This window comes from Oryctolagus cuniculus, chromosome 10 (assembly GCF_051225735.1).
Source record: "Oryctolagus cuniculus isolate XC-2025 breed Fujian yellow rabbit chromosome 10, ASM5122573v1, whole genome shotgun sequence".
In the NCBI taxonomy this organism is placed as follows: Eukaryota; Metazoa; Chordata; class Mammalia; order Lagomorpha; family Leporidae; genus Oryctolagus; species Oryctolagus cuniculus.
Window position 1 is genome coordinate 56682677 of NC_142876.1, and position 25319 is coordinate 56707995.

The following is a 25319-nucleotide window of genomic DNA, read 5'->3' on the forward strand; positions in this document are numbered from 1 at the left end:
TGATGAAAAAGTTCTAGAAATAGATAGTGGTGATGATTATATAACATTGTGAATGTGCTTAAAGCCACTGAATTGTGCTCTTAAAAATGTTTAAGACTTAGGGCAGAAGTTTAGCTCAGAGGTTGAGATGCCTACGTCCCACATCGGAGTCCTTGAGTTTAATTCCTAGCTCTAGCTCTTTACTGCGGTTTCCCACCAAGGCAGATTCTGGAGGCATGGTTATGGCTCTTAGTAGCTTGGTTCCAATAGCCCACACTGGCGATCTGGATTGCATTCCTGGCTCCAGCCCCAGGCCATCCTCAGCCCAGTCCCTGCCATCACAGACATCTAGGGAGTGAATCAGCAGATGGGAACACTCTCTTTCTGTTAATCTGTTTTATCTTTCTCTCTGGCTCTCAAACAAACAAATAAATATTTTTTAAAATGGTTAATATGGTAAATTTTATAAGTACCATGTATTAACTGCACAACTGGAGCCACATATGGTAAATTTTACATTGTGGATATTTTCCCACAATAAAAAAAATTAGAGGAAAAATGCATATAAAGTATATGATCACAACAACCTCTTCCAGTCCAGCTCTCTGCTGTGGCCTGGGAAGGCAGTGGAGGATGGCCCAAGTGCTTAGGCCCTGCACCTGCATGGAGAAAGCACCTGGCTCCTGGCTTCGGATCGGTGCAGCGCGCCGGCCGTAGCGGCCATTTGGGGAGTGAACCAATGGAAAAAAGGAAGACCTTTCCCTCTGTCTCTCTCTCTGTCTAACTCTGCCTGTCAATAACAACAAAAAAAGATAACATGAAAATCATCTAACATTTGGATAGTAAACAACATACTTCTAAACAAACGATATGCCAGAGAGAAAATTTCAAGGGAAATTAGAAAATATTTTGAATTGAATGAAAATGAAAACACAGCGTATCCAAACTTATGGATCACAACCACTATAGAGGAAAATGCATAGAATTGAATGATAAGACAACAAAGGTGTTAAATCAACAGCTTAACTTTTAGCTTAAGGTGTGAAGAAAAGAGAAATAGGAGGTTGGACAAAGAGTACTAAAACACTAGATATGTAAAAGATTCTAATATTTCACAGCTATAGTTCACAACAACATATTACTACATAAAAAACTGGAGTGGAGGGGCTTGCGCAGCGCTGGCATCTCATGGGGTGCTGGTTTGAGTTCTGGCTGCTCCACTTCTGGTCCAGTCCTCTACCAATATGCCTGGGAAATTAGCAGAGGATGGCCCAAGTCCTTGGGTCCCTGTACCCATGTGGGAGACCCAGAAGAAGCTCTGGGCTCCTAGCTTTGTCCTGGTCCAGCCCCAATCATTGTGGTCATTTGGGGAGTGAACCAGTAGATGGAAGATCTCCCTCCATCTCTCCTCTTGCTCTGTAACTCTACTTTCAGATAAAAAAATAACTCTTTTAAACAAAAGAAAGCAAAATGAAACTGGAATAGAGGAAATGGTAGGTTCCAAATGGAGGAAGGATAGGAAGGTGGAGATGTTAATTGCCTGATTTGAACAGTTTACCCAGTCCGTGAGTGTTGAAATATTGCTTTGTGCCCTATAAAGGTGTATATGTATCACATGTTAATCAACAGTTTTAAAAGTTTATATATATATATATATAAAGAAGAGCAAAAGATGCAAAGCAAGTAGAAGGAAGAAAATAATAAGTAAAAGAATAGAAATAAAAAATGGAAACAGAAAAATGATAGGGAAAACAATGAAACCAAAAACTGATCCATTGAAAAGACCAGCAAAATGTACACTTTTAGCCAAACTGACCAAGAAAAAAAGATAAGATACAAATTACCAATATTAGGAATCAAAGAGGGGTCATCACTATAGATGCTACAGACATGACAAGGACAATAGGAGGATGTGATTAAAAAGTTCATCCGCAGAAATAAAACAATTTGAATGAAACAGACCAATAACTTTAAAAACATAAACAGAATTCTTTCAAGAAGAAATGGGTAACTTGAAGAACCCTGTATCTATCAAAGAAAACAAATTTAAGGCCGGCGTCACAGCTCACTTGGCTAATCCTCTGCCTGTGGCGCCGGCACCCTGGGTTCTAGTCCCGGTTGGGGTGCTGGATTCTGTCCTGGTTGCTCCTCTTCCAGTCCAGGTCTCTGTTGTGGACTGGGAAGGCAGTGGAGGCAGTGGAGGATGGTGCAAGTGCTAGGGCCCTGCACCCGCATGGGAGACCAGGAGGAAGCGCCTGGCTCCTGGCTTCAGATCAGTGCAGTACACCAGCTATAGCGACATTTGGGGGTTGAACCAACGGAAAAGGAAGACCTTTCTCTCTGTCTCTTTCTCTCTGTCTAATTCTGCCTGTAAAAAACAACAACAACAACAAAACAAAAAACAAAAAACAAAAAACTTAAGACTTAAAAATTGCCAACCAAAAAATCCTCTGGATTTCAATAGCAAGTTATATTAAACATTTAAAATATTACAAAAATTACTCTCCCAGAAACAGCAAGGGAACGAATACTCCCCAATTTACTGAGGGTAGCATTACTATTATAATGAAGCAGATAAAAGAAAAAAGAAAAAGGAATGAAAAGAAAGAGGGGAGAGGATGAGATACAAAGAGAGAAAGAGAATATAAACATAAATACAAAAACCTTTTGGCCGGTGCCGTGGCTCAATAGGCTAATCCTCCACCTTGCGGCGCCGGCACACCGGGTTCTAGTCCCGGTCGGGGCGCCGGATTCTTTCCTGGTTGCCCCTCTTCCAGGCCAGCTCTCTGCTATGGCCAGGGAGTGCAGTGGAGGATGGCCCAGGTGCTTGGGCCCTGCACCCCATGGGAGACCAGGGGAAGCACCTGGCTCCTGCCATCGGATCAGTGCGGTGCGCTGCGCCGGCTGCGGCGGCCATTGGAGGGTGAACCAACGGCAAAGGAAGACCTTTCTCTCTGTCTCTCTCTCTCACTGTCCACTCTGCCTGTCAAAAAAACAAAAACAAAAACAAAAACAAAAACAAAAACAAAAAAAAAAACCTTTTAAGGTATTAGCCAATTGAATACAGCACTTGTGAAAATAGATTTGGGGGAGGGGGTTTGGTTTGAACCAACGGAAAAGGAAGACCTTTCTCTCTGTCTCTCTCTCTCTAACTCTGCCTGTAAAAAAAAAAAAAAGAAAAAAAAAACAGAAAAAGAAAATAATAATACTTTATGAGAAGTTGGGAATTTATCTAAGGAATGGCTCAATTGTTGCAGATATTTGGGAAGTGAACCAGCAGATGAGGACTCTCAGTCTGTTTCTCTATTTTAAGCTCTCCACCTTACCCCACTCCACTGCCTCTCAGATAAATAAATATTTATCCAAGGGATAGAATATTGGTTTTAAAATTTTTAATTAATTTGCTGTATCAACAGAATAAAAAAGAAAAGCCATATGTCATTTCAATAGAAACATAAAAAAACATTTAAAGTTCAAAGTCTAAAAAATTTATCAAACAAAAAGAGAAGGAAATTTGCCCATTTTACTAGAGGGCACATATAGCTAACATAATGGTGAAAAACTGAATGCTTTCCCTGAGATCAGGAATACGAGAATGATGGCCACTGTGATTGCTTCAATTCAACACTGTAGTGGAGCACCAAGCCAGTGCAATAAAAGAAGACAAAAATATAAAATGAAAATAGATAGAAAATAACTAAGTAAATATTTCTGTCTCTGTTGGTTGACAACATAATAACCCAAATAGACTACTCCAAAGAATGTATAAAACAGCTATTGGGGCTAATAATGAACACAGGAAAGCCATAAGATTCAATATATAAAATCAGTTTATGATTATACCTCAAAATGCTTATGGAAATTCATACATAGGTTTTTCATAATATGCATTTTCTATGATTGCTTTGAAAAACCCTTGTATCCATGGATTTAAAAAATTTTTGCACCAAAATAAACTTATCTTTTAATTCCACTGTCTATGAACTTTCTGAAGTACCCTCATTCTTCTATAAATCAGCAACAAAACTACTAGGAATTGAAAGTTGAGAAGAATAGTAATAATAATCATATAAAATATGAAATATTTAGGTATACTCTAACAAAATATGTGTGATAAAATCTCCAAATTATTGATGAATAAATAAAACAAGACCCAAATAAATGCAGCATATAGTGTATTCATGAATTGGAAGACTCAATATTACTGGGACGTCAATACTTTTCAAATTGATCTACAAATTTAATGTAGTCTTGTTAAAAAAAATCCCATCAGGGTATTGTGTAGAAGTAGACAAGCTGATCCTAATATTTACATAGCTAACAAAACTACAATAACCAAAACATTTTTTAAAGATTGCTTAGTTATTTGAAAGACAGAGTTACAGAGAAAAGGATAGACACAGAGTGAGAGATCTTATATCCACTGGTTTACTCCCTAAATGGCCATAACAGCCAGGGCCGGGGCAGGCTGAAACCAGGATCTTGGAACTCCATCCAGGTCTCCCACATGGGTATAGGGCCCCAAGAAACTGGGCCATTTTTCACATTAGCAGGGAGCTGGATCAGAAGTAGAGTAGCCAGGACTTGAACCAGTACTCGGATGGGATGCAGCATCATAGGTGGTGGCTTAAGCTGCTGTGCCACAATGCAGGTCTCACCAGAACAATTTTGAAAAATAAGAACCAAGCTGGAGCAGTGTATTTCATAAAACTAATCAAAACAGTGTAGTACCAGTAAATGACAAACATATAGATCCATTGAACAGATTAGAGAGCCTAGAAATAGGCTTACGCTGAATTGGTCAGTTAATTTTTAAAAGGTGCCAAAAAAATTAAGTGCTCAAAAGATGGTTTCTACAACTGGTGATCAAACAATTTGATACCCATATGCAAAAAATAAGTATTTGGTAATTATTAAGATAATTTTGTTGTGAGCAATGAACATACTTCACATGATTTCAACTTACTTAAATTTGTTAAGGTTTGTTTTTTTGCCACACACAATTTAATTATTTGAGAAGCAGAAAGACAGAGACCTCCCATGTGTTGTTCATACCCCAAATCCCCACAATGGCCTGGGGACTGAAGCTCAGAGACTCATACTCAGTCCAGGTCTCCCAAGTTAGGATCTACTTGAACCATCACTGCTGCTTCTCAGAGTACCAGGAAGCAGGAATGAGGAGTCAGAGGCAGAACCCAGGTACTCTGTTGTTGGACACAGAGCCCTAGCCAGTCTTGTAACTGCAGGACCAAATGCCCACCCCAGTTTCATGTATTTTAACACCTTGAACTTAGTTGTGTATGTATTTACAATTGTTATGTCTTGCAGTGTCCCTCCCTTTTCTATTTTTAATTTTTTTTTTTTTGACAGGCAGAGTGGACAGTGAGAGAGAGAGAGAGACAGAAAGAAAGGTCTTCCTTTGCTGTTGGTTCACCCTCCAATGGCTGCCATGGCTGGCGCGCTGCGGCCGGCGCACCGTGCTGATCCGATGGCAGGAGCCAGGTACTTATCCTGGTCTCCCATGGGGTGCAGGGCCCAAGCACTTGGGCCATCCTTCACTGCACTCCCTGGTCACAGCACAGAGCTGGCCTGGAAGAGGGGCAACCGGGACAGAATCCGGCGCCCCAACCGGGACTAGAACCCGGTGTGCCAGCGCCACAAGGCGGAGGATTAGCCTAGTGAGCTGCGGCGCCGGCCTCCTTTTCTATTTTTAATAATATTCCTTGTTCTGAAATCTATTTTGTCTGATATTAAAGTAGCCACTTCAATTTCTTTCAATTATTATTTGCATGATATATCTTTTCCATCCTTTTACTTTTAACATATCTATGTTTTTATATTTACATTGGTCTTTTTGAGGCCAGCATATAGATCTTTTTAAAGCCAAAATAACAACCTTAATATTTCTGTGTTGAGATCATTATGCTTAATATAGTTACTGGTGCGGTTGGATGGAGGTCTATCATTTTATTATGTATTTGCTGTTTGTCCAGTCTTTTTTGTTCCCCTATTCTCTCGTTATCTGCCTTCCTTTTGGTTGGTTGAATAGTTTTATATTCCATTTTATCTTTTGCTTTCTGATTGCCAGTTGCTTTCTATTTTGGTTATTCTAGAAAGAAATTCTCAGTCTCAACATCTTCTACTGCTTTCCCAGGCCATAGCAGAGAGCTGCATCATAAATGGAACAGCTGGGATGTGAAACGGCACCCATATGGGATTCTGGCACTGCAGGCGGCAGCTTTACCCACCACACCAACCCCCCACCCCGTTTTGGTTATTTTTAAGAGTCATCAAGTGATTATGGGTCCCCAAACACCAGTGACAGCAGAGTTGGGCTGAAGTCATGAGCCAGGAACTCAATTCAGGTCTTCCACATGGGGGACAAGGACCCAACTATCTGAATCATCACCTGCTGCCTCTCAAAGTGTTGGAAAGCTCAAACCAGGAGCCAGAGTTGGGACTCAAACCCAGGCACTCTGATACAGGATATGGGCATCCCAATCAACATTTTAATCACTACGTGAAATACTTGCCCCTTGTAAAACTGACTTAATGGAAGGATGAGGTCTTAGAGATCACATGGTCCAATGAAACTCCCTTGATAGTTGCCTGAGATAGGCAAGGGATAAAAGTGCTATGGATAGACAATACTAACCAAGTATATTCTTAAAATAACTGACCAAAGTCAGGCTTCAAGCATTCCAGTTATGTTGAGAGGTCTTGATAACTTTTCTTAAACTCTTCTTCAGTGGGTAGCCTTGCACAAACATCCTTCAGTGATGCCTAGGACAGATATTTAGGAATTATGCTACTCTGAACTCCAGGCATTCCATGGAGCCCTTTCAGAGTCAAAAGTAGTAGGTCCTGAGTAGACTTGCTAGTACTAGACCCTGCTTCAATTAGAGCAGCTCAGTTTTATCTGTTTTTCATAACGGACTTCTGTTATAAGATGTCATAACAACTAAGACATATTGGTAAACACAACAAAATAAAATGTAAGAAAACAAAACCATAGAAAAGCACCAACTTCTAGTAAAGAACCTGGGATCAGCAGTTAGCAGTATGAGGTGATGCTTTCCCTTTCTACTCCTATGATGTTAGTAAAATAGCTTACCCATTAGGTAGAAAGTAATGATAACTACTGAGGAGTTGCCAGAGATACTAGGAAAGGTTCAGAGCAGTAAAGGTGTTTCTGGTTCCTTGTATTTCAAAGTGTTTGAATACTTGAAATGCATTGGGTTTTTGTACTAGACACCTTCACTGCCAGAATACACCAGCTCGATGGCTTAAAGTTAGTAAAATAAAATGATACTAATTTACTTTATCCCCTTTGAAGGATATTTGCTTTTTAGAAGAGGCTTTGAAAAATGAACTAATACTTAACTCAAAGAAACAGTTTTAATACTTGTGTTTAAGGTATCAGGCTAATGGGATCTTCTTTGGGTTTCTTACAATACACAGATTATATAAAGGAAGTGAAATACTCTTGGTCCAACATTTAGGGGTAGGATGGTGGATGAAGAATAATAGCAACTAATCATTCTCCTCCCAGCCTTCTAATAAATATTTATGAAGTAATAAAAAAAGAAAATGCAAAAAACCTCCAAAATACAGCAGAAATATAAAAGAGATTCCTAGAAGTATTTCTATTACTAAACTTTCAATAGCGCCAAATTAAGAAGTAGAAGTGATATCTGATGCATACAGCATCATTTGAATTAGGGAAACACAGCTGGAAAATAGGAAGAGAGAATTCTGTGACAGATCTTCCTTCTGCTCCCCTTACTGACTGCCCATACTTTGGAACACAGAGCTTCATTGATGAGAAAGTTGGGCACTTCTGAACAGATTTCTGAATGGTCAGGGTATCTCTTCCCATCAGTGACAGTAACTTTTAACTCAGTTTCTACAATTCCCAGTGCATAATAAGGCTAAGATAAAAAGAACAGAAATCATGGGATAGAAGCAGCCCTCTCAAGGTAAAGAGTTTCAGGTAAGTTAAAGGTAAAGGAACAATAAAAGTCGTGAAAGTTGGGAGTAGAGATTTCATTTACCACTCACCGAAGATAAATACAGTTAAATTTTCTTGGTTAAACATCCATTTTTTTCATTTTTTTTTTTTGACAGGCAGAGTGGACAGTGAGAGAGAGAGAGACAGAGAGAAAGGTCTTCCTTTGCCGTTGGTTCATCCTCCAATGGCCACCGCAGCCAGCGTGCTGCGGCCTGCACACTGCGCTGATCCAAAGGCAGGAGCCAAGTGCTTCTCCTGGTCTCCCATGGGGTGCAGGACCCAAGCACTTGGGCCATCCTCCACTGCACTCCCAGGCCACAGCAGAGAGCTGGCCTGGAAGAGGGGCAACCGGGAAAGAATCCGGCGCCCCAACCGGGACTAGAACCCGGTGTGCCGGCGCCGCTAGGCGGAGGATTAGCCTATTGAGCCGCGGCGCCGGCCAAACATCCATTTTCTAATAGAGAATCAGGAAGCAATTCTATTTCATTTCAAAGGATCTACACAAGATAAATGCCTGTTAAGCAATAAAAACTGGAGAGCTTGAGGATGTCAAATCACAGAGTATTAGATAAAAGTCCATTAGGTGGTGAGGGAAATAAGAAAACTCTGTGGCTTATCTATTTTCAAACCTGGGCATAGATTATTTCTCTTTCAATTCAAACTTGAGAAAATAAGAAAAATAAGTGTATAGTCTTTATAAAAAATATCATCTGCAGTATAAGAAAAACAGTTTCCTAAGAGCTGAGAAAAAAGTTCTAATGCTAATTTTTTACAGGAATAGGAAGAGATTTTAAGGAGGAGGAAGAAGGGTTGGAGTGTGGGTGGGAGGGAGGGTTGGGTGTGAAGCATCATTATATTCCTAAATCGGTATATATGAGATACATGAAAATTTTATACCTTAAATAAAATTTTAAAAATTTTCAAAAAAAATCTTTATGCCTATCAACAGATGAAAGGGTAAACAAAATGTGGTATACAAGTATATGTGCTATGGAGTATTACTCAGCCATCAAAAGGAATGAAATTTTTACATATGCTCCAACATGGATGGAATTTGAAGATACTATGTTAAGTGAAATAAACCAGTCACAAAAGGACAATTATATGATTGCACTTATATGAGATAAAATAGTCAAGTTCAACAAAAGTAAAATAGTAATTTCCAGGGGCAGAGAGAGGAAAGAATAAGGAGTTAATTTTTAATGGGTACACGGAGCTGGTGCTGTGGTGTAGCGAGTGGGGTCGCCACCTGCAGTGCTAGCATCCCATATGCGCGCCGGTTCAAGTCCCGGCTGCTCCACTTCTGATCCACTCTCTGCTATGGCCTGGGAAAGCAGTGGAGGATGGCCCAATTCCTTGGGCCCCTACACCCATGTGGAAGATCCAGAAGAAGCTCCTGGCTCCTGGCTTCGGATCGACGCAGCTCCGGCCGTCGCAGACAATCAGGGAGTGAACCAGCGGATGGAAGACCTCTCTTTCTCTCTCTCTCTTTTCGTCTCCTCTCTCTGTGTAACTCTGACTTTCGAGTAAATAAATCTTTAAAAAATTTTTTTAATGGGTACAGATTTCACTTTGGGAAGATAGAAAAATTCTAGTAATGAATGGTAATGATGACTGCCCAGCAATGTAAATGTACTTAAAGCCACTGAACTGGACACTTAAAATTAAATTTTATGTTAAGAATATTTTATCACAATAAAAGATGTTAAAAAAGTGAAAACCAAGGAGGTAAGTTATAGAATCCCATTTCCATGAAGTTTAAAACAAGACAGAACTAATCTTTGGCGATAGAAAGCAGAATATTGATTTGGGGTAGGTTACAAGAGGTGGTAATGAGGAGGTATTTGGGAGTTTTGGTTGTTTTATTTGGATAGTATTCACATAGATGTATACCTATGAAAAATCCACTGAATTGTAAGATTTGTGCATGCTACTAGATATGTTACTTCTTTTGAAAAAAAAATCTGTGCTTATGAAATAGCAATCAGCTATTAATAAGAAAGAGTAGGGTCTGGTGCTGTGACCATTTGGGGATTGAACCAGTGGATGGAAGATCTCTCTATCTCTGTAACTCTGCCTTTCAAATGAATAAATCAATGAATCAATCTTTTTTTAAAAAGTACATAAGTGGAGCCAGTGCTGTGGCGTGGTGGGCTAAGCCTCCGCCTGTGGTGCTGGCATCCCATTTGGATGCCAGTTCTAGTCTCCACTGCTCCTCTTCCAATCCAGCTCTCTGCTATGGCCAGGGAAAACAGTAGAAGATGGCCCAAGTCCTTGGGCGCCTGCACCCACGTGGGAGATCTGAAAGAAACTTCTGTCTCCTGTCTTCAGATCTGTCCAGCTCAGGCTGTTGCAGCCATTTGGGAACCGAACCAACAGATGGAAGATCTCTCTCTCTCTGCCTCTCAAATAAATAAATTAATCCTAAAAAGAAAAGTAGCAAAACATAAGTTGGTTTAATATAAACTTTTCCCTGGGACCAGTGCCGTGGCATGGCAGGTTAAAGCCCAGGACTGCAGTGCCAGTATCCCATATGGTCACTGGTTCAAGTCCCAGCTGCTCCACTTCAGATTCAGCTCCCTGCTAATGTGCCTGGGAAAGTAGCAGAAGACAATACAAGTCCTCAGTTTCCTATACCCATATGGGAGATCCAGAAGAAGCTCCTGGCCCCTGGCTTCAGATTGGCTCATCTCCAGCCATTGCAATCATCTAGGGAGTGAACCAGTGGATGGAAGACCACTCTCTCTGTCTCTACTTCTCCCTGTAACTCTGTTTTTAACATAAATAAAAATAAATCTTAAAAAACTTTTCCTCAATGGCAGTAAGTCTGAAGAGTTAATGGAGCAAATCTAACACATTGTAGGGCAAAAATTTATGAACCAAGCAAACTACAGCTTTCCATGTTGATATTATATGAAGAGGTAATCTTATATATGTAAGATCCCACCTAAGTATTCTTTAATTTTAAATTGAAGTTTTACTTTAGACCACTCAAAATGAATCAAAATTAAACTCAAGAAAACAGTTTGTCTACAAGGACTAGAAACAAATATAGAAATCAAATATAGAGAAATAAATATAAATATCAGTAGTGATTTAGTTACAAATCTGAAATAATATTGTAAACTTCAAAGGGAAGATTACAATGTTTTATAAAAGAGAGAAAGAGAAAGAGAGTATGCTGTTTCTCATCCGAATTAGAAAGCTTCCAATGTTAGAGTATGTTTTTCTTTTTTCATTTATGTGACAGATAGAGTTAGTGAGAGAGAGAGAGAGAGACAGAGAGAAAGGTCTTCCTTCCACTGGTTCACCCGCCAAATGGCTGCCACGGCCAGCGTTGTGCCCATCCGAAGCCAGGAGCCAGGTGCTTCTTCCTGGTCTGCCATACGTGTGCAGGAGCCCAAGCACTTGGGCCATCCTCCACTGCCCTCCCAGGCCACAGCAGATAGCTGGACTGGAAGAGGAGCAACCGGGACAGAACCAGAGCCCCAGCCAGGACTAGAACCCGGGGTGCTGGCACCGCAGGCAGAGGATTAACCGAGTGAGCCACGGCGCCGGCCCCCAGTTATAGTTTTATTTTAAAATGTATGATTATAGAAATGTATATTCAATATTGCTTATATTTCAAGGCGATTATTCGTGGACTAAAAACAAGAATTCTAAATCATCACAGAAGCAAAAGGAAAATAAGCTCAAGGTTATATAGAAAAATATACAAAGCATAGGGCTGGCACTGTGGCTTGTAGGTAAAGCTGCTGCCTGCAGTGCCAGCATCCCCCATGGGCTCCAGTTCAAGTCCTGGCTGCCTCACTTTCAATCCAGCTCCCTGCTAGTATGCTCAAGCAACAGAAGATTATTCAAGTCCTTGGGCCCCTACACCCACGTGGGAGACCCTGAGGAGTTTCCTGCTTCAGATCAGCCCAGCTATGGCCATTGTGGCCATTTGGGGAGTGAACCAGCAGATGGAAGATCTCTCTCTCTACCTCTACCTCTCTGTGACCCTGCCTTTCAAATAAATGAATAACTCTTTAAATAAATAAATATATATATGTATATATATATACAAAAAAAAATGTTTTAAAAAGGAAGAGTAAACAAAACCACAATTGCAATGAGCTCTTCACCAAAGAAACTGCTGAATGAAGAAACTATTCAAAAACAGAAGAATAAAAACAAACAACTCAGGAATTATTTATGCGAAAGATTATTTATTGCAGGATTGTTTACAGTAGCAAAAAATTGGAAACCACATAACGTCCATCAGGATACTGATTAAATTTTTGTGTATGCAAAAAGAAAGAAATAGTCCCATATTTTTACTTGTATAGGATAATATTCAAGATATAATGTTAAGACAAAAAGCGAAAGTATCATTGAGAAAAGTTTACAGAATAAATGTGAATATGATTACATAACTGATCAAAGAATACAAGAAACTGAACAACCATTGCCTCTTATGAAAGGAATTAGTGGCCTATGAATGGATATGGGAAGAATTTCCTTTGATTGTATACCCACTGTATTTTTTGAATGGACAGGTATATATTGTTTGAATAATGTTAGAAAGCTTACAGAATATAGGTTGGAACAGGAGCTACATCTTACTCTCTGTTAGCTCTGAAAGTTACTGTATGGTTACCATGCCATATTTGTGTTGCATGCAAGGAAAAGCAGATAAAGACAGTTTATAGGGAAAAGAATAAAATAGACCTACAAGAAACAATGAGGAGAACTAATAGGCCTGGAAGGACTGACAGAGTTGCTTGCTTCGTATGAACTACCCACCTCCTGATTTCAGTACCTTCTGATGCCCAACTATACTTTCTACTTTATTTATTTCTATTTGAAAGGCAGAGAGACATAGATCTTCCATCTGTGGTCCACTTCCCAAATACCCACAACATCTAGGGCTGGGTCAAGCTGAATCCAGGAGATGGGAACTCAACTCAGGTCTCCCAGGTGAGTGACAGAGCAAGTTGGTGTCTCCTCTGGTGCACACTACCAGAAAGTTGGATTGAAACAGAGCTCAGATTCAAACTCAGATGCTCTAATGTGGGGTGAAGGCTTCCCAAGCGGGGACTTAACTGGCATCCCAAAACCTACCCTTATACTTTCTACTCTTGCTAAAGTTGGTTTCTGTTTTCTTCAACTACCATGACAAACCCCTTAATACCTTGCTAATAAGTACAAATAGGAAAATCCTAAATAAACCAATAGAAAGTAGAATTCAACTGTATATTTGAATATGTGAGTGTGTGCCTGTGTATGTGTTATCTCCAGAACTACAAGAGTAATGTAATACTAGGAACTTTACAAATATATGACACGTACTCCTCTCATTAGCTCAAGTAAAACAAAAGCTATTTAATAACTTCAACATGCACAAAAAGACCTTGATAAAATAGTAAACACATTCCTAACAAAGTTTCAAAACAGATTGGAGAGATGATGTTACATGGGACTCCCATAGTTTTAACAATAGACAGAATGTAACTCTATTTCAATTCTTGCTGTAATTTGATTACTTCAGGAAAAGGTTTCAGTTTGGTGTACTAACATATACTTTTTAAATTTTTTTTTTTTGACAGGCAGAGTGGACAGTGAGAGAGAAAGACAGAAAGGTCTTCCTTTTCCGTTGGTTCACCCCACAATGGCCGCTCCGGTGGCGTACTGCGGCCGGCACACTGCGCTGTTCCGTAGCCAGGAGCCAGGTGTTTCTCCTGGTCTCCCTTGCGGGTGCAGGGCCCAAGTGGGCCATCCTCCACTGCACTCCCGGGCCATAGCAGAGAGCTGGACATGAAGAGGAGCAAACGGGACAGAATCCGGCACCCCTACCGGGACTAGAACCCGGTGTGCTGGCGCCACAGGTGGAGGATTAGCCTATTGAGCCGCCACGCTGGCCTGAAGCACCAAAGTTTTAAATGTTGATGAGTGCAGTGGGTTAACACCCTGGCCTGAAGCACCAGCATCTCATAGCTAATCTTAAAAAATAAGTGCATGTGTTATCCTTCGCTGTGTATTTCCCCCTTAAAAAAAAGCACATAATGTAATAGATACATTAGTATTTGATGGATGTTAATATATCAGTGAATAGACACTGTTAAAACATGACTAGTCATTTAGAGACATTGAGAGAGAACAACACTTCTATCTGTTGGATTACTCCCCAAATTTCAATAAGGGTCAGGGTTGGTCCCCCAGCCAAAGCGGGAACCAGTTAACTCAATCCAGGTCTTCCACAAAGGGGGAAGGATCCAATTACTTGAGCCATTACTGCTAAAGGAGGGAGCTGGATTCAGAAGCCAGAGTTGAGTACCGAATCTAGGCACTCCGATTTAGGACATGGTCATCTTAACCTCTAGGCCAAACGCCTGCCCTATTTCCTAAGTTTTAAACTGTGCACCATTCAGAATAGGATGATGAAATCTCACACTCTGCTGCTCCAGGCCACTGTGATGTGAATCATCCATTTGTACATGCTACTCAACCGTTAGTTACTTGGTAGTCATCTTGGTTATCAGATCAACTGTCTCAGTTTTGCAGTGTCTGTAATCAAGTAACCTCATTTTACTTAATGGGAACAGGGCATAAGAGTAGTGATGCTGGCAATTCATATATGCCAGGTAGAAGCCATAAAGTGTTTCCTTTAAGGGAAAAGGTGAAAGTTCTTGACTTAAAAAGAAAAAACAAGTATGCTGAAGTTGCTAAGATCTACAGTAAGAACAACTCTATCCATGAAACTGTGACAGAGGAAGACAAAATTTGTGCTAGTTTTTCTGTTGCACCTCCAATTGCAAAAGTTATAGCTATACTACAGATTGTTCAGTTGAGATGCAAAAGATATTAAATATGTTGGTGGAAAACATCAACAGAAAACATGTTTCAATTGATGGGCAATGTGTTACACCAGAAAGCATCAAGCCTATGTGAAGACTTTAGCAAGGGATCCCATGAAACAAACAACACCAAACCATTTACTATGAGTAAGGGATGGTTACAGTTCAAGAATAGGTACCTATTATTGCATAGCATTTGGTACTCTCCACAGTTTCAGACATCCACTGGGATTCTTGGAATGCATCTATCTGTGGATCAGAGAGAATTATTGTAATTCTGAATTGAAATAAATTTATGTGTACAGGTTTATAGTAGCACTATTTATAGATGAGCAGAGTAATGATTAAATAAACTATGGTAACTTTCTGGAATAGAACAAAATACAAGTATTAAAAGAGTAGATAGACAGATGCTAAACAAAAAAAAACCCAGTGCACAAGAATTATAGATACATGTAAAACAAAGATTTGCAGAAGGAAAAAAGATTAAAAGGAAAACTCCAAAACATCAATAGTTATTACAATTGAGTGGTGGGAATATGGGTGGTTTTATGTTCTCTGATTACTTCCCCATATTTTCCAAAAATTTTAAAATAAGCATGAACTATTTTTATAATAAAAAGGAAAACATGATTATTGCTTTTAAAGTCCTAGCCTATGCCCTAGGGAATGTATGAAGTAGCAATAACAAGAACACATAAACAAAAACAAATGTATAAATTCAACTAACAGAATATTTACACTGTCTGCAACTAAAACGGGGTAAAGTGCACAAGGCCTTTTTGTTATTAAGACATAATACATTAGTGTATATGGGTGCCATTCATTAATGGGTCAGTATGAGGAACTAGTAATTCTTCCAGTCATAGAGAATTTTAGGGAGGATGTTTTACTTCAGTAGGTATTTGACTAATGGAAGGGAGAAGAAAAAATGGTGAAATATCACGGTAAAATATCAGAAATAAACATTTTTTCTGTTTTCAGGTGTTTGGTATGGAAGTCCTTAAGTTGAGACTGAGATAAGATAAAAGTTGTGATGAAGTCAACAACAGGAGTCACTGTGCACTTACTCCTCATGTAGGATCTCTATCCTTAATGTGCTGTACATTGAGATTTAATGCTATAACGAGTACTCAAACAATATATTTCACTTTGTGTTTCTATGGGGGTGCAAACTGTTGAAATCCTTACTTAATGCATACTAAACTGATCCTCTGTAAAAAAAAAAAAAGAAAAAAAAAAAAAAGAAATTATCAATTCCCAACTTGACTCTCACTGGGATTAAACATGACAATAGGTCTGCTCTGATTTCATCATCATTTAAAAAAATCATCTATTATTTTTCACTTTATGTTTCTGTGTGGGAGCAAACTGTTGAAATCCATACTTAATGTATACTAAGCTGATCTTCTGTATATTAAGATAATCGAAAATGAATCATGATGTGAATGGAAGGGGAGAGGGAGTGGGAAAGGGGAGGGTTGTGGGTGGGAGGGACGGTATGGGGGGGAAGCCATTGTAATCCATAAGTCGTACTTTGGAAAATTATATGCATTAAATAAAAGTTTAAAAAAAAAAAAAAAAAAAAAAGAAATACAGAATGTTTTCAAATTAAAAAAAAAAAAAAGTTGTGATGAGTAAAAAAAGGGAAGTACATATTGGGTGAAGAGACTGCCACAGCCAAAAAAGGCAATTTACCAACTTCAGGGCCTTAAAAAGGAAGATGCAAAAAGTAATGGGTCAGAAAGCACACATGGGCTTGGAACTTAGTGGAGTGGTGCTGGGTAGCAGGGAGAAATTTGAATAGAAGGCTGGTGCAAAAAAATGAGAAAGGGTATGTAACCAAATATATGCATCTATTATTATCTCCTTGATATGGGATAATCTCCCTTATTATTGTCACACACCCAGCATCTTGAGGTTTCACAAACATAACAGCTCTCACTCTTGGAAAAAACTGTAATATCATCCATTTGCATACTTGTACTTGAGAATGTGGGATCTTCAAGACAGCAATGGCATAAAGCATGGAAGTAATGGCTTTATAGAAATCTGTTTCCTTCGTTTTCTCCATTCTGTTTCTAGGGTCAATGCAAGTATTTTTGCAGTTGAATGGAATAGCAGCTCTTAAGAAATAAAAAACAGATGTTAGAGGAAGGCATTCCAGAGTGAGTCAGAAGCCTTAAGGGCTTGAAGCACAAAGCTTGCTCTACACTTTTCCTTGCTGAAATCTCGACAGATGCCCACATCCTCAACTCTGCCTAGGCAGCACCTAGTCTACAGTAGACCTAAAAATGTCAAAATACATTTACTCCCAAGTCTGAACGTCCTGTGGGAAGAAAAGAAAAGCTTGGCTGACCTCAAAAGGAGTACACTTAGATAAAGGAACATATTCTTCCTGATTCACTTCTCAGATCTAGAAAAATATGTGCATATAATCTTTTGGGTAAATATTAATCATATAAAACCAACCTCTTGAAATAGAACTGAAACTAAATTTTCGCAACTTTCTGTTTACTAAAGTTGTTCAGAATCAAGTGAAGTTATTTTACATTAGAAAAATTCTAATGCCCATTGGAAACTTATATTAAACATAATAAGTATCATACTTTCTTGGAAATGTTAGCTAGAGTTTCTATAGGAACTTCACGATATCACATTCTTAACACACTTGTGGTATACATTTTTGAAATAACATGCAATTTATGGTACCAAATTACAACTGATGTGCAATTTGTGGTATGTACCTGTGTTTTTGAGACAGAATAGACATGACTATGCACTAAATTGAGGAAATATAAAAATATAGGTAAAATGTATTTGTATCATATTCCCATATGATAAGTTTACAATAATTTTTAAAATCTGAAAGTAGTCCTTAATTTGTTTGTAAAGCTTTTACAGTTCTTTTGTACAGAGGTTTTGTTGAAGTAGAGTCATTAACATGAGTTAATCCGTCATTCCTTTACAATGCTCCATTGTGGACAGCTTCCCTTTATTGTAGGTAGTATAAAAAAAGTATAAAAGGTGTATGTATCTCTCCATATATTTACCTAAGAATAATTCCTTTTCTGAAACTCAACTGTTCTGTTATCTATTGCTGAGAGACTACTGGAAAACTCAGTGGCTCAAAGCAGCAATCATTTCCTTATTTACTTATGATTCTGTTGTGTGGGCAGTGCTTGGAGGGAATGGCTTGTCTCTTATTCCCAGTGCCATTAACAGTGAGGGGCTGTTGGAATGGGCCATAAGTTTAGGGTCTCTGTTCTCAAGCTCTGATGAATTCAACAGTTATCCATGTGATTTTTTTATGTTGTTAGTTAGCTTGGGTTTCCTCATGCTAGTCCAACTTTCAAGAGCAAAACTGATAGTTGCTAAGTATTTTCAAAGACTAGGCCAGATACTGGCACAGTGCCACTTTAGCTGCATTCTATTGGTTAAAGCAGGTCACAGGGCCACAGCCCAGATTTAGTGTGGGAGGAACTCCACAAGGAAGTGAATGCCAGAACACAATTCATAGGGGACCATCTTTGGAGGCCAGGGTTCCCATATTAATGTTTGTGAAAGAAACTATAAACATAAAACTGAATCTATTTCCTATCAAATACCCAAAAACTAATGAATGCTAACTTAATTATTATTCACTATACAGAAATCTACATTAAAATCTTTCTGATTTTTCCATGGTTTCTCTCAAATATGCCATATTCAAATTCTCTGAGCACTACAGTTTATTCATTAGGCTCTAGCATGAGTCTCAAAATGTTTCCAGATGTTTGAATTCTCAAATCCAGAAAAATTAAGATAGAACTAATTTATATATTTGAGAGTAGCCAACTTTGCAATTTTTTTATCAACTAAGAACATTATAAAAAGTATCATCCTCTATAACTCTTGTTTCTAAAAGAAAGTATTTTTAATTTTTAGAAAAAGTAGTAAGGCCGGCGCCGCGGCTCACTAGGCTAATCCTCTGCCTTGCAGCGCCGGCACATCCGGTTCTAGTCCCGGTCGGGGCACTGGATTCTGTCCCTGTTGCCCCTCTTCCAGGCCAGCTCTCTGCTGTGGCCAGGGAGTGCAGTGGAGGATGGCCCAAGTGCTTGGGCCCTGCACCCCATGGGAGACCAGGATAAGTACCTGGCTCCTGCCATCGGATCAGCGCGGTGCGCTGGTTGCAGCGCGGCGGCCATTGGAGGGTGAACCAACGGCAAAGGAAGACCTTTCTCTCTGTCTTCTCTCTCTCGCTGTCCACTCTGTCAAAAAATTAAAAAAAAAAAAAAAAGAAAAAGTAGTGAAGAGAATTTCAGATTAAAGGAAAGTTTTAAATTAGATCTGTTTATAAATTATAGACTAACTACATCTTTGGTCAGACAGCTTTGTGAATTATACAAAATATGGAATGCTTCACAAACTTTCTTATCATCTTTCGCAGAGGCCATGATCACCTCTGTATCATTTCAATTTCAGTTGTACATGTGCTGTTCAAGTGAGCACTATGTCTTTATTCTAATTTTGCTGCAAGTTATAAAAATTCCACCAATGGCTGCCACTGCTACTTTTTTGTTTTTAAAAAAGATTTTATTTATTTATTTGACAGCTAGAGTTACAGAGAGAGGGAGAGACAGAAAGAAAGATATTCTAAGATATTCTATTTGCTGGTTCACTCCCCAAATAGCAACAATAGCTGGAGCTGGGCTGAACTGAAGCCAGGAGCCAGGAGCTTCTTTCCAGTCTCCCACATGGGTGCAGGGGCCCAAGCACTTGGGCCATCTTCTACTGCTTCCCCAGGCCATAGGAGAGAGCTAGATCAGAAGAGGAGCAGCCAGCACCCTTATGGGATGCCAGTGCCACAGGCAAGAGGCTTAGCCTACTACACCATTTTTTCTTGGACCCAGTGTTTAGGAACCTCTAGTCAAGACGGTGTTAACTGAACATTGTTAATGCCCTTTTTACTCTGAACTTCCTAACATCATTTTACATCTTTCCCTAGGGATTGTAATCACATTGAAAATTCTATATTCTTTCTTTTATTTTACATTACATGAAATCATTTAAATCTGTGCCAGTGCAAATAATACAACTGTTAATGCTTGTTCCTGTATTAGAATTGGATAGTGATAGCACAGTTAGTAGTTATGAGTAGGAGTTTTACAGTCTGTCTCTGTTCCAATCTGCATCCATCATGACTTAGGGCAAGTTAACATAGCCTTTTTGTACCTCAGATTCTCATCTGTGATGGATGCATAATCATCGCAGAATTGCTTCTTGGCCTTTTGGCTAAGATCAAGTGAAGAAATACTAGGTGTTGGAGCCAGTGTAACAGTGTAAAGGGTAAAGCCACCTGCAGTGCCAGCATCCTATATGGGTGCTGGTCTGGTCCTAGCTGCTCCACTTCCAATCAAGACCTCTGCTATGGCATGGGAAAGCAGTAAAAGATGGCCCAAGTCCTTGGGCCCTGCACCTGCGCGGGAGACCCAGAAGAAGCTCCTGGCTCCTGGCTTTGGATCAGCGCAGCTCTGGCCATTGTGGCCAACTGAGGAGTGAACCAGTGGATAGAAGACCTCTCTCTCTCTCTTTGCCTCTCCTTCTCTCTATGTAACTCTGACTTTCAAATAAATAAATAAATAAATCTTGAAAAAAAATACTAGGAAGAAATACTAGGTGTAAAGCGTAAAGCATATGGAGTCGGGCCCAGCACATGGTAAATAATCAGTATGCAATGTAATATTATATTCTTCTTTTACTTATACATGTCATTAGTATTTTGCAGTTATACTTAGGATCTTCACATACTTTAAGGGTAATCTCAAATATCCACAATGCTTTGGAAGAGACTATTCACAATGGGAAAATAGAATTTTAAATTTGGAAGGGAATCTAAATACCATATGATTCTGTCCTATTACAGGTAGCAATTTTTCAAATTCAAAATATTGATATAGAATTCATCTGTCATGGTAAAAGACAAGTAGTAATGTGTTACAATCATCGAATACTTTGTAGATAAGTAAAATATATAGGCTCTATGTATGTTTCTGGTAGCTTTGCTGGTATGCTTATCATTCCCACTTATATTTATCAACACCAGTCACATGTTGTCTTAGCCACCCATTTGTGGCCTTTTTCATTTGTGTCTAAGTGGAAAGCAACATAAGATTCAGTTCTCTGAAAAACAACAAAATTCCTAAGACTACCTAAAAATGGTAATAAAATAAAGGACAAGTAGAGTTTAGGAAATTTATTTTAGGGCAACTGCCAGGTTTATTTTAAGCTCTATGCTTAAAAATAAATCTAATTCACATGACTGACTTAAAATACTGCAGCCAGAAAAGTCACTGCAAAAGCATTTAATGAAATACCTGAAAGTTAGTTGTCATCTTTGCTATGATTTTTGTGGACTTACTTCCCATCTGGATTTATACAGAGGATTTCATATGTAAATATTTCTTGCATCTAATAAAATAAAAATAGAAATAGACATTTTTCAAACACTATGTTATCCTAACCTCTGACTCACATTATAAGGTTGGTTGAGTGGTCAGATGCAGTACAATCGTTTTTATGCAGAAAGACAACTGGTTCATTTGTAGCATTTTTCCAGGATGGGGTAAAAGATCTATGTTTTCTATTCCTAGCGATCTTTAATCTGACCTATGAGCAAAAATAAAGACTGATTAGGTTACCATAGATTTCCCGCAGAAAGCAGTGGAGAACAATTATTCCCAGGTTGAGTAATACATCTTTCACCCCCTCACACCACAGTCGATGAAACTACTGAACTAGCAGGGAAATGCCCGTGATTTTCATGTCTTACATTAGTTCTGGTAAAATCACAATCGTAAATTTCGCTCATTCCCCATCCAGAAGAACCTGGGGGGAGGGCTTTCGTGACTTGAGAGCACATGAACGACTTAATATTGATTTTTCTCCCTCTGCGATTTTCTTTTTATAAGATTAAATGACGCTTGACTTCTGTCAACTTTATCTTCCGGAGTCAATATTTTAACTCTCCCTTAACCGGCACGCCCGGCTTGGACCGACTGAATGCTTGGGGCTCACGTGGGGCGGAAGATGAGTACCACTGGTGCTAAAGAGCTGGGACCTACCGAAGAAAACACATCTTGCCTCAAACAGAATTTAGTTCCACAATAAACAAGAATAACGAGCACCTTTTCCTTCTTGTCAGAGTTCTCTGGACGCGCTGCAGCCCAGAGAAAGCCGAGCCGGGGCAGCTGCCAGGGCAGCGACCAGACACAGCGAGAGCCTCGCCCCCGCTCTGACCTCCAGGACCGCCCCAGAACCCTGAGGGACTCCCCAGAGCCGGCCGGGGCGAGGACGTTCGGCCCGCCGAGCCATGTGCTCCTCCCCGCTGCCTGCCTTCTCCGCGCGCCCGCGAGGCCTCGGCCGCGCCCCGCGCCCCGCGCCCCGCCCCGCCCTGCCCTGCCGAGGCGCCCGAGTGCGCGCGCGCGGGGCCCCGGCTGGTTCCCCTTCCGAACGTCCGCGCCCCGCATGCGCAGTCGGCGCCGGCGGTCTCCGTTTGTTTGAACAGGAAGGCGGACATATTAGTCCCTCTCAGCCCCCCTCGCCCCACCTCCCCCAGGCATTCGCCGTCGCGACTCGCCCTTTTCCCGGCCGGGACTGCAGCCCCTCCCAGAAGCTCCCCCATCAGCAGCCGCCAGGACCCGACTATCTGCTGTTTCACCGCCCGCTCTTCCAGCCTTTCCTAGTCTCCATCGGGCACCGACCTCGCCCTGCCCCGCCGGACACCGCGGCAGCCACCCCAGCAAGCGACGGGACAAAATGGGAGAGTGAAGCTGTCCCGCGAGGACCACCTCTTGGCCGAGACCGATCGGTGCGTCGGGCCGGGCCGAGTGGAGCTGGGGATGCGGCGCTAGACCGCCTACAGCGCCTCGGAGCAGAGCGGGCCCGTGCCGTGGCCCAAGCGGCGGCTGCAGCTGGCACAGCTCCTCACCCGCCCTTCGCTTTCGCCTTTCCTCTTCTCCCTCCCCGGCCGCCCCGAGGGAGTCTCCACCCTGCTTCTCTTTCTCTCCCTTCTGCTGCCCATCCCGGGACGGGAGCCCCTCCGTGGCGAAGGTGGCCGAGGCCCGCTAGGCTGAAGCACCTCGCGGGAGCGACGAGGCTGGTGGCGACGGCGCTGTCGGCTGTCGTGAGGGGCTGCCGGGTGGGATGCGACTTTGGGCGTCCGAGCGGCTGTGGGTCGCCGTTGCCCCCGGCCCGGGGTCTGGAGAGCCGAGGTCCCCTCAGTGAGGGGGAGGAGGGGGAACCGGGCGCACCTGGTGACCCTGGGGTTCCGGCTCCTCCGCCCGGCGGCTGCGAACCCACCGCGGAGGAAGTTGGTTGAAATCGCTTTCCGCTGCTGGTGCTGGTACGAGGGTATTGTCACAGCAGCAGCAGCAACATGTCGACTGGGGACAGTTTTGAGACTCGGTTTGAAAAAATCGACAACCTGCTGCGGGATCCTAAATCGGAAGTGAACTCGGATTGTTTGCTGGTGAGTAGTGAGTGCTGGTCTCTTCTGCTACCCCGGGGTTCTGCGTGGATTGCCTCCCTCTCGCTTTCAGTCGAGTTAGCCGCCCAAGGCGGCCTCAGGTGTGCAGAATCTGTATGGAAAACGCCAGATTTCTGTCTCCCTAGAAATGTTGGGAGTACCACAGAAATCTGGCGTGGCCCTTTTTACCATTTGACCGGCTCGGTGCTAACGACTCTCCGAACTTTTAGTTCTGACTCAGCTCATCCGTGCACAAAAGATACTGCTGTTGCAGGCATCATACAAAAAGTTATCACGCGTCAGAGCTGCTACCTCTATAGTTTGTTGAATGGCGATTTTAGTGGGATTAATCGTCCTGATCGGTTTGACAGTAACCTCGGCAAGATTACTTTGCATTTACAGAGACTTAAGGGGTTTACTTTTTAGACTTGGAAGTGACTAGAGAATCGATATTGAAGAAGTGATTTTTGAGTTAAAATGTCATAGGTGACGAGTCAGAAGGAACTCTGCCGAACTTTTAAGTGTAAAAAGTCAAGATAACTGATCATAGGTCATCATCATGTTAACTTCTTTTACAGTGTTACTGGTTACAAAATTACCACACAGATATTACAACTGCCTTTTTTGGTAGTGTTGTACTTGAACTTGTCATTTGAAAAGCATTTCGAGGAGGTTTTTATGCTATGAAAAATCACCAAAATCGTTTTTTGAAAATCATTCAGTGGTTGAAGGCATATGCAGTTATCTGTAATTAATTGGGATTAAGCCTGGTCAGTTTCTTCTAATATCAATAGTTGCACATTTTGTGTTTCTCCTTTTACTTTATTGAGCAACTAAAAATTAGTAATTTTTGTCTGAACAAGAGAACATACTTTCTAAAATAAAGTTTCAAGGAATACGTGTATATGTCTAGGATTTTACACTGTCTAAAGATAATTAATGTTAGGTGTGCACAATTTAGGGGATTAAAATTAGGGAGCAAAATAATGCTGGTCAGATAAAATAACATTTAAAAATTACATGTTGAGTTAGTGGAAAATTATTTAGATTGATGAAAATCAGCATACATTTCAGTTACTCTGAATCCCTGTGTATATTTTTTTCAGTATGTATGGCTTCATGAGGAGGTTTCTCCCCAAACCTTTCAAAATTACTCTAAGCATCCTTGACTGTGAAATAAGGCAGTTGTGGATTGTAGATTTGAAAAATCTCACCCACATTATGGATGCTCTTCCCTTTGAGAAACAGTAAAGAAGGTTGATGCTTACTACAATTTAAAACATTTTATTGAATGAGAGAAGTGGAATTAGAATACATCTTTCTAGTAAGAATTTTATAACTTCCAAGAAATCTAAGATGTCTTTTAATATTTATCCAGTTTCCATGTATCTTTTATTTTGCTTTTTGTTCTCCTTGTTCCATGAATTGTTTACATGAAGAGTTTAGTAGCTTTATGTTTTTTTCTTTAGTTGTCTTCCAGTCTCCTTATAGCCTCATTTGGTGGAAACCTCAACAGATATTTGTTTTTTATTAGGAGAAAGAACCCCACCTCTGATTCACTCCCTAAATGCCCATAGTGGTTGGGGCTGGGCAGCTAAGAAACCCCCTTCCCCCCAGTGCTATCCAGGTGCCTCATGGTGGGTGGCAGGAGCCCAACTATTTGAACCATCACTGTTGCCTCCATTGCTGCCTCCCCTGGGTCTACATTAGCAGGAAACTGGAATCTGGAGCCAGAGCTGGAAATCAAACCCAGGTACTCCTGTATGGGAGGCTGGCATCTTAACTGATAGGCTAAATGGCTGCTCCCTCAACAGATATTTATTGAGGTGAGAATAATAGGAGGAGATGTAAGTCATGGACTCTTTTCTTGAGAGTATAACCTGTTCAAGAAGACAAGGTGTAATCTCACATACATATATAGAAACAAAGCAAAACACATCACAGATTGAGACTCTGTGGTAAATTCCTAATAATTATTTAGGTAACA

At 40.7% G+C, this 25319-nt stretch overlaps 1 protein-coding gene and 1 non-coding gene across 3 annotated transcripts in view; one reads left to right on the forward strand and one right to left on the reverse strand.

The window, feature by feature from the left end:
- Positions 1-19211: 19211 nt before the first annotated feature.
- Positions 19212-19317, reverse strand: LOC127492542 (U6 spliceosomal RNA). The gene has a single exon (XR_007922052.1). It is a non-coding gene; the product is annotated as a U6 spliceosomal RNA (small nuclear RNA).
- Positions 19318-22949: 3632 nt separating this feature from the next.
- Positions 22950-25319, forward strand: part of ROCK1 (Rho associated coiled-coil containing protein kinase 1) — a 144523-nt gene continuing 142153 nt past the window's right edge. Inside the window, 1 exon segment of one of the 2 annotated variants that reach the window (NM_001082367.1) lies at positions 22950-23335. In NM_001082367.1, coding sequence (NP_001075836.1) covers positions 23243-23335 — 93 coding nt within the window. In that variant the 5' untranslated portion in view covers positions 22950-23242. 2 annotated transcript variants of the gene reach the window in all.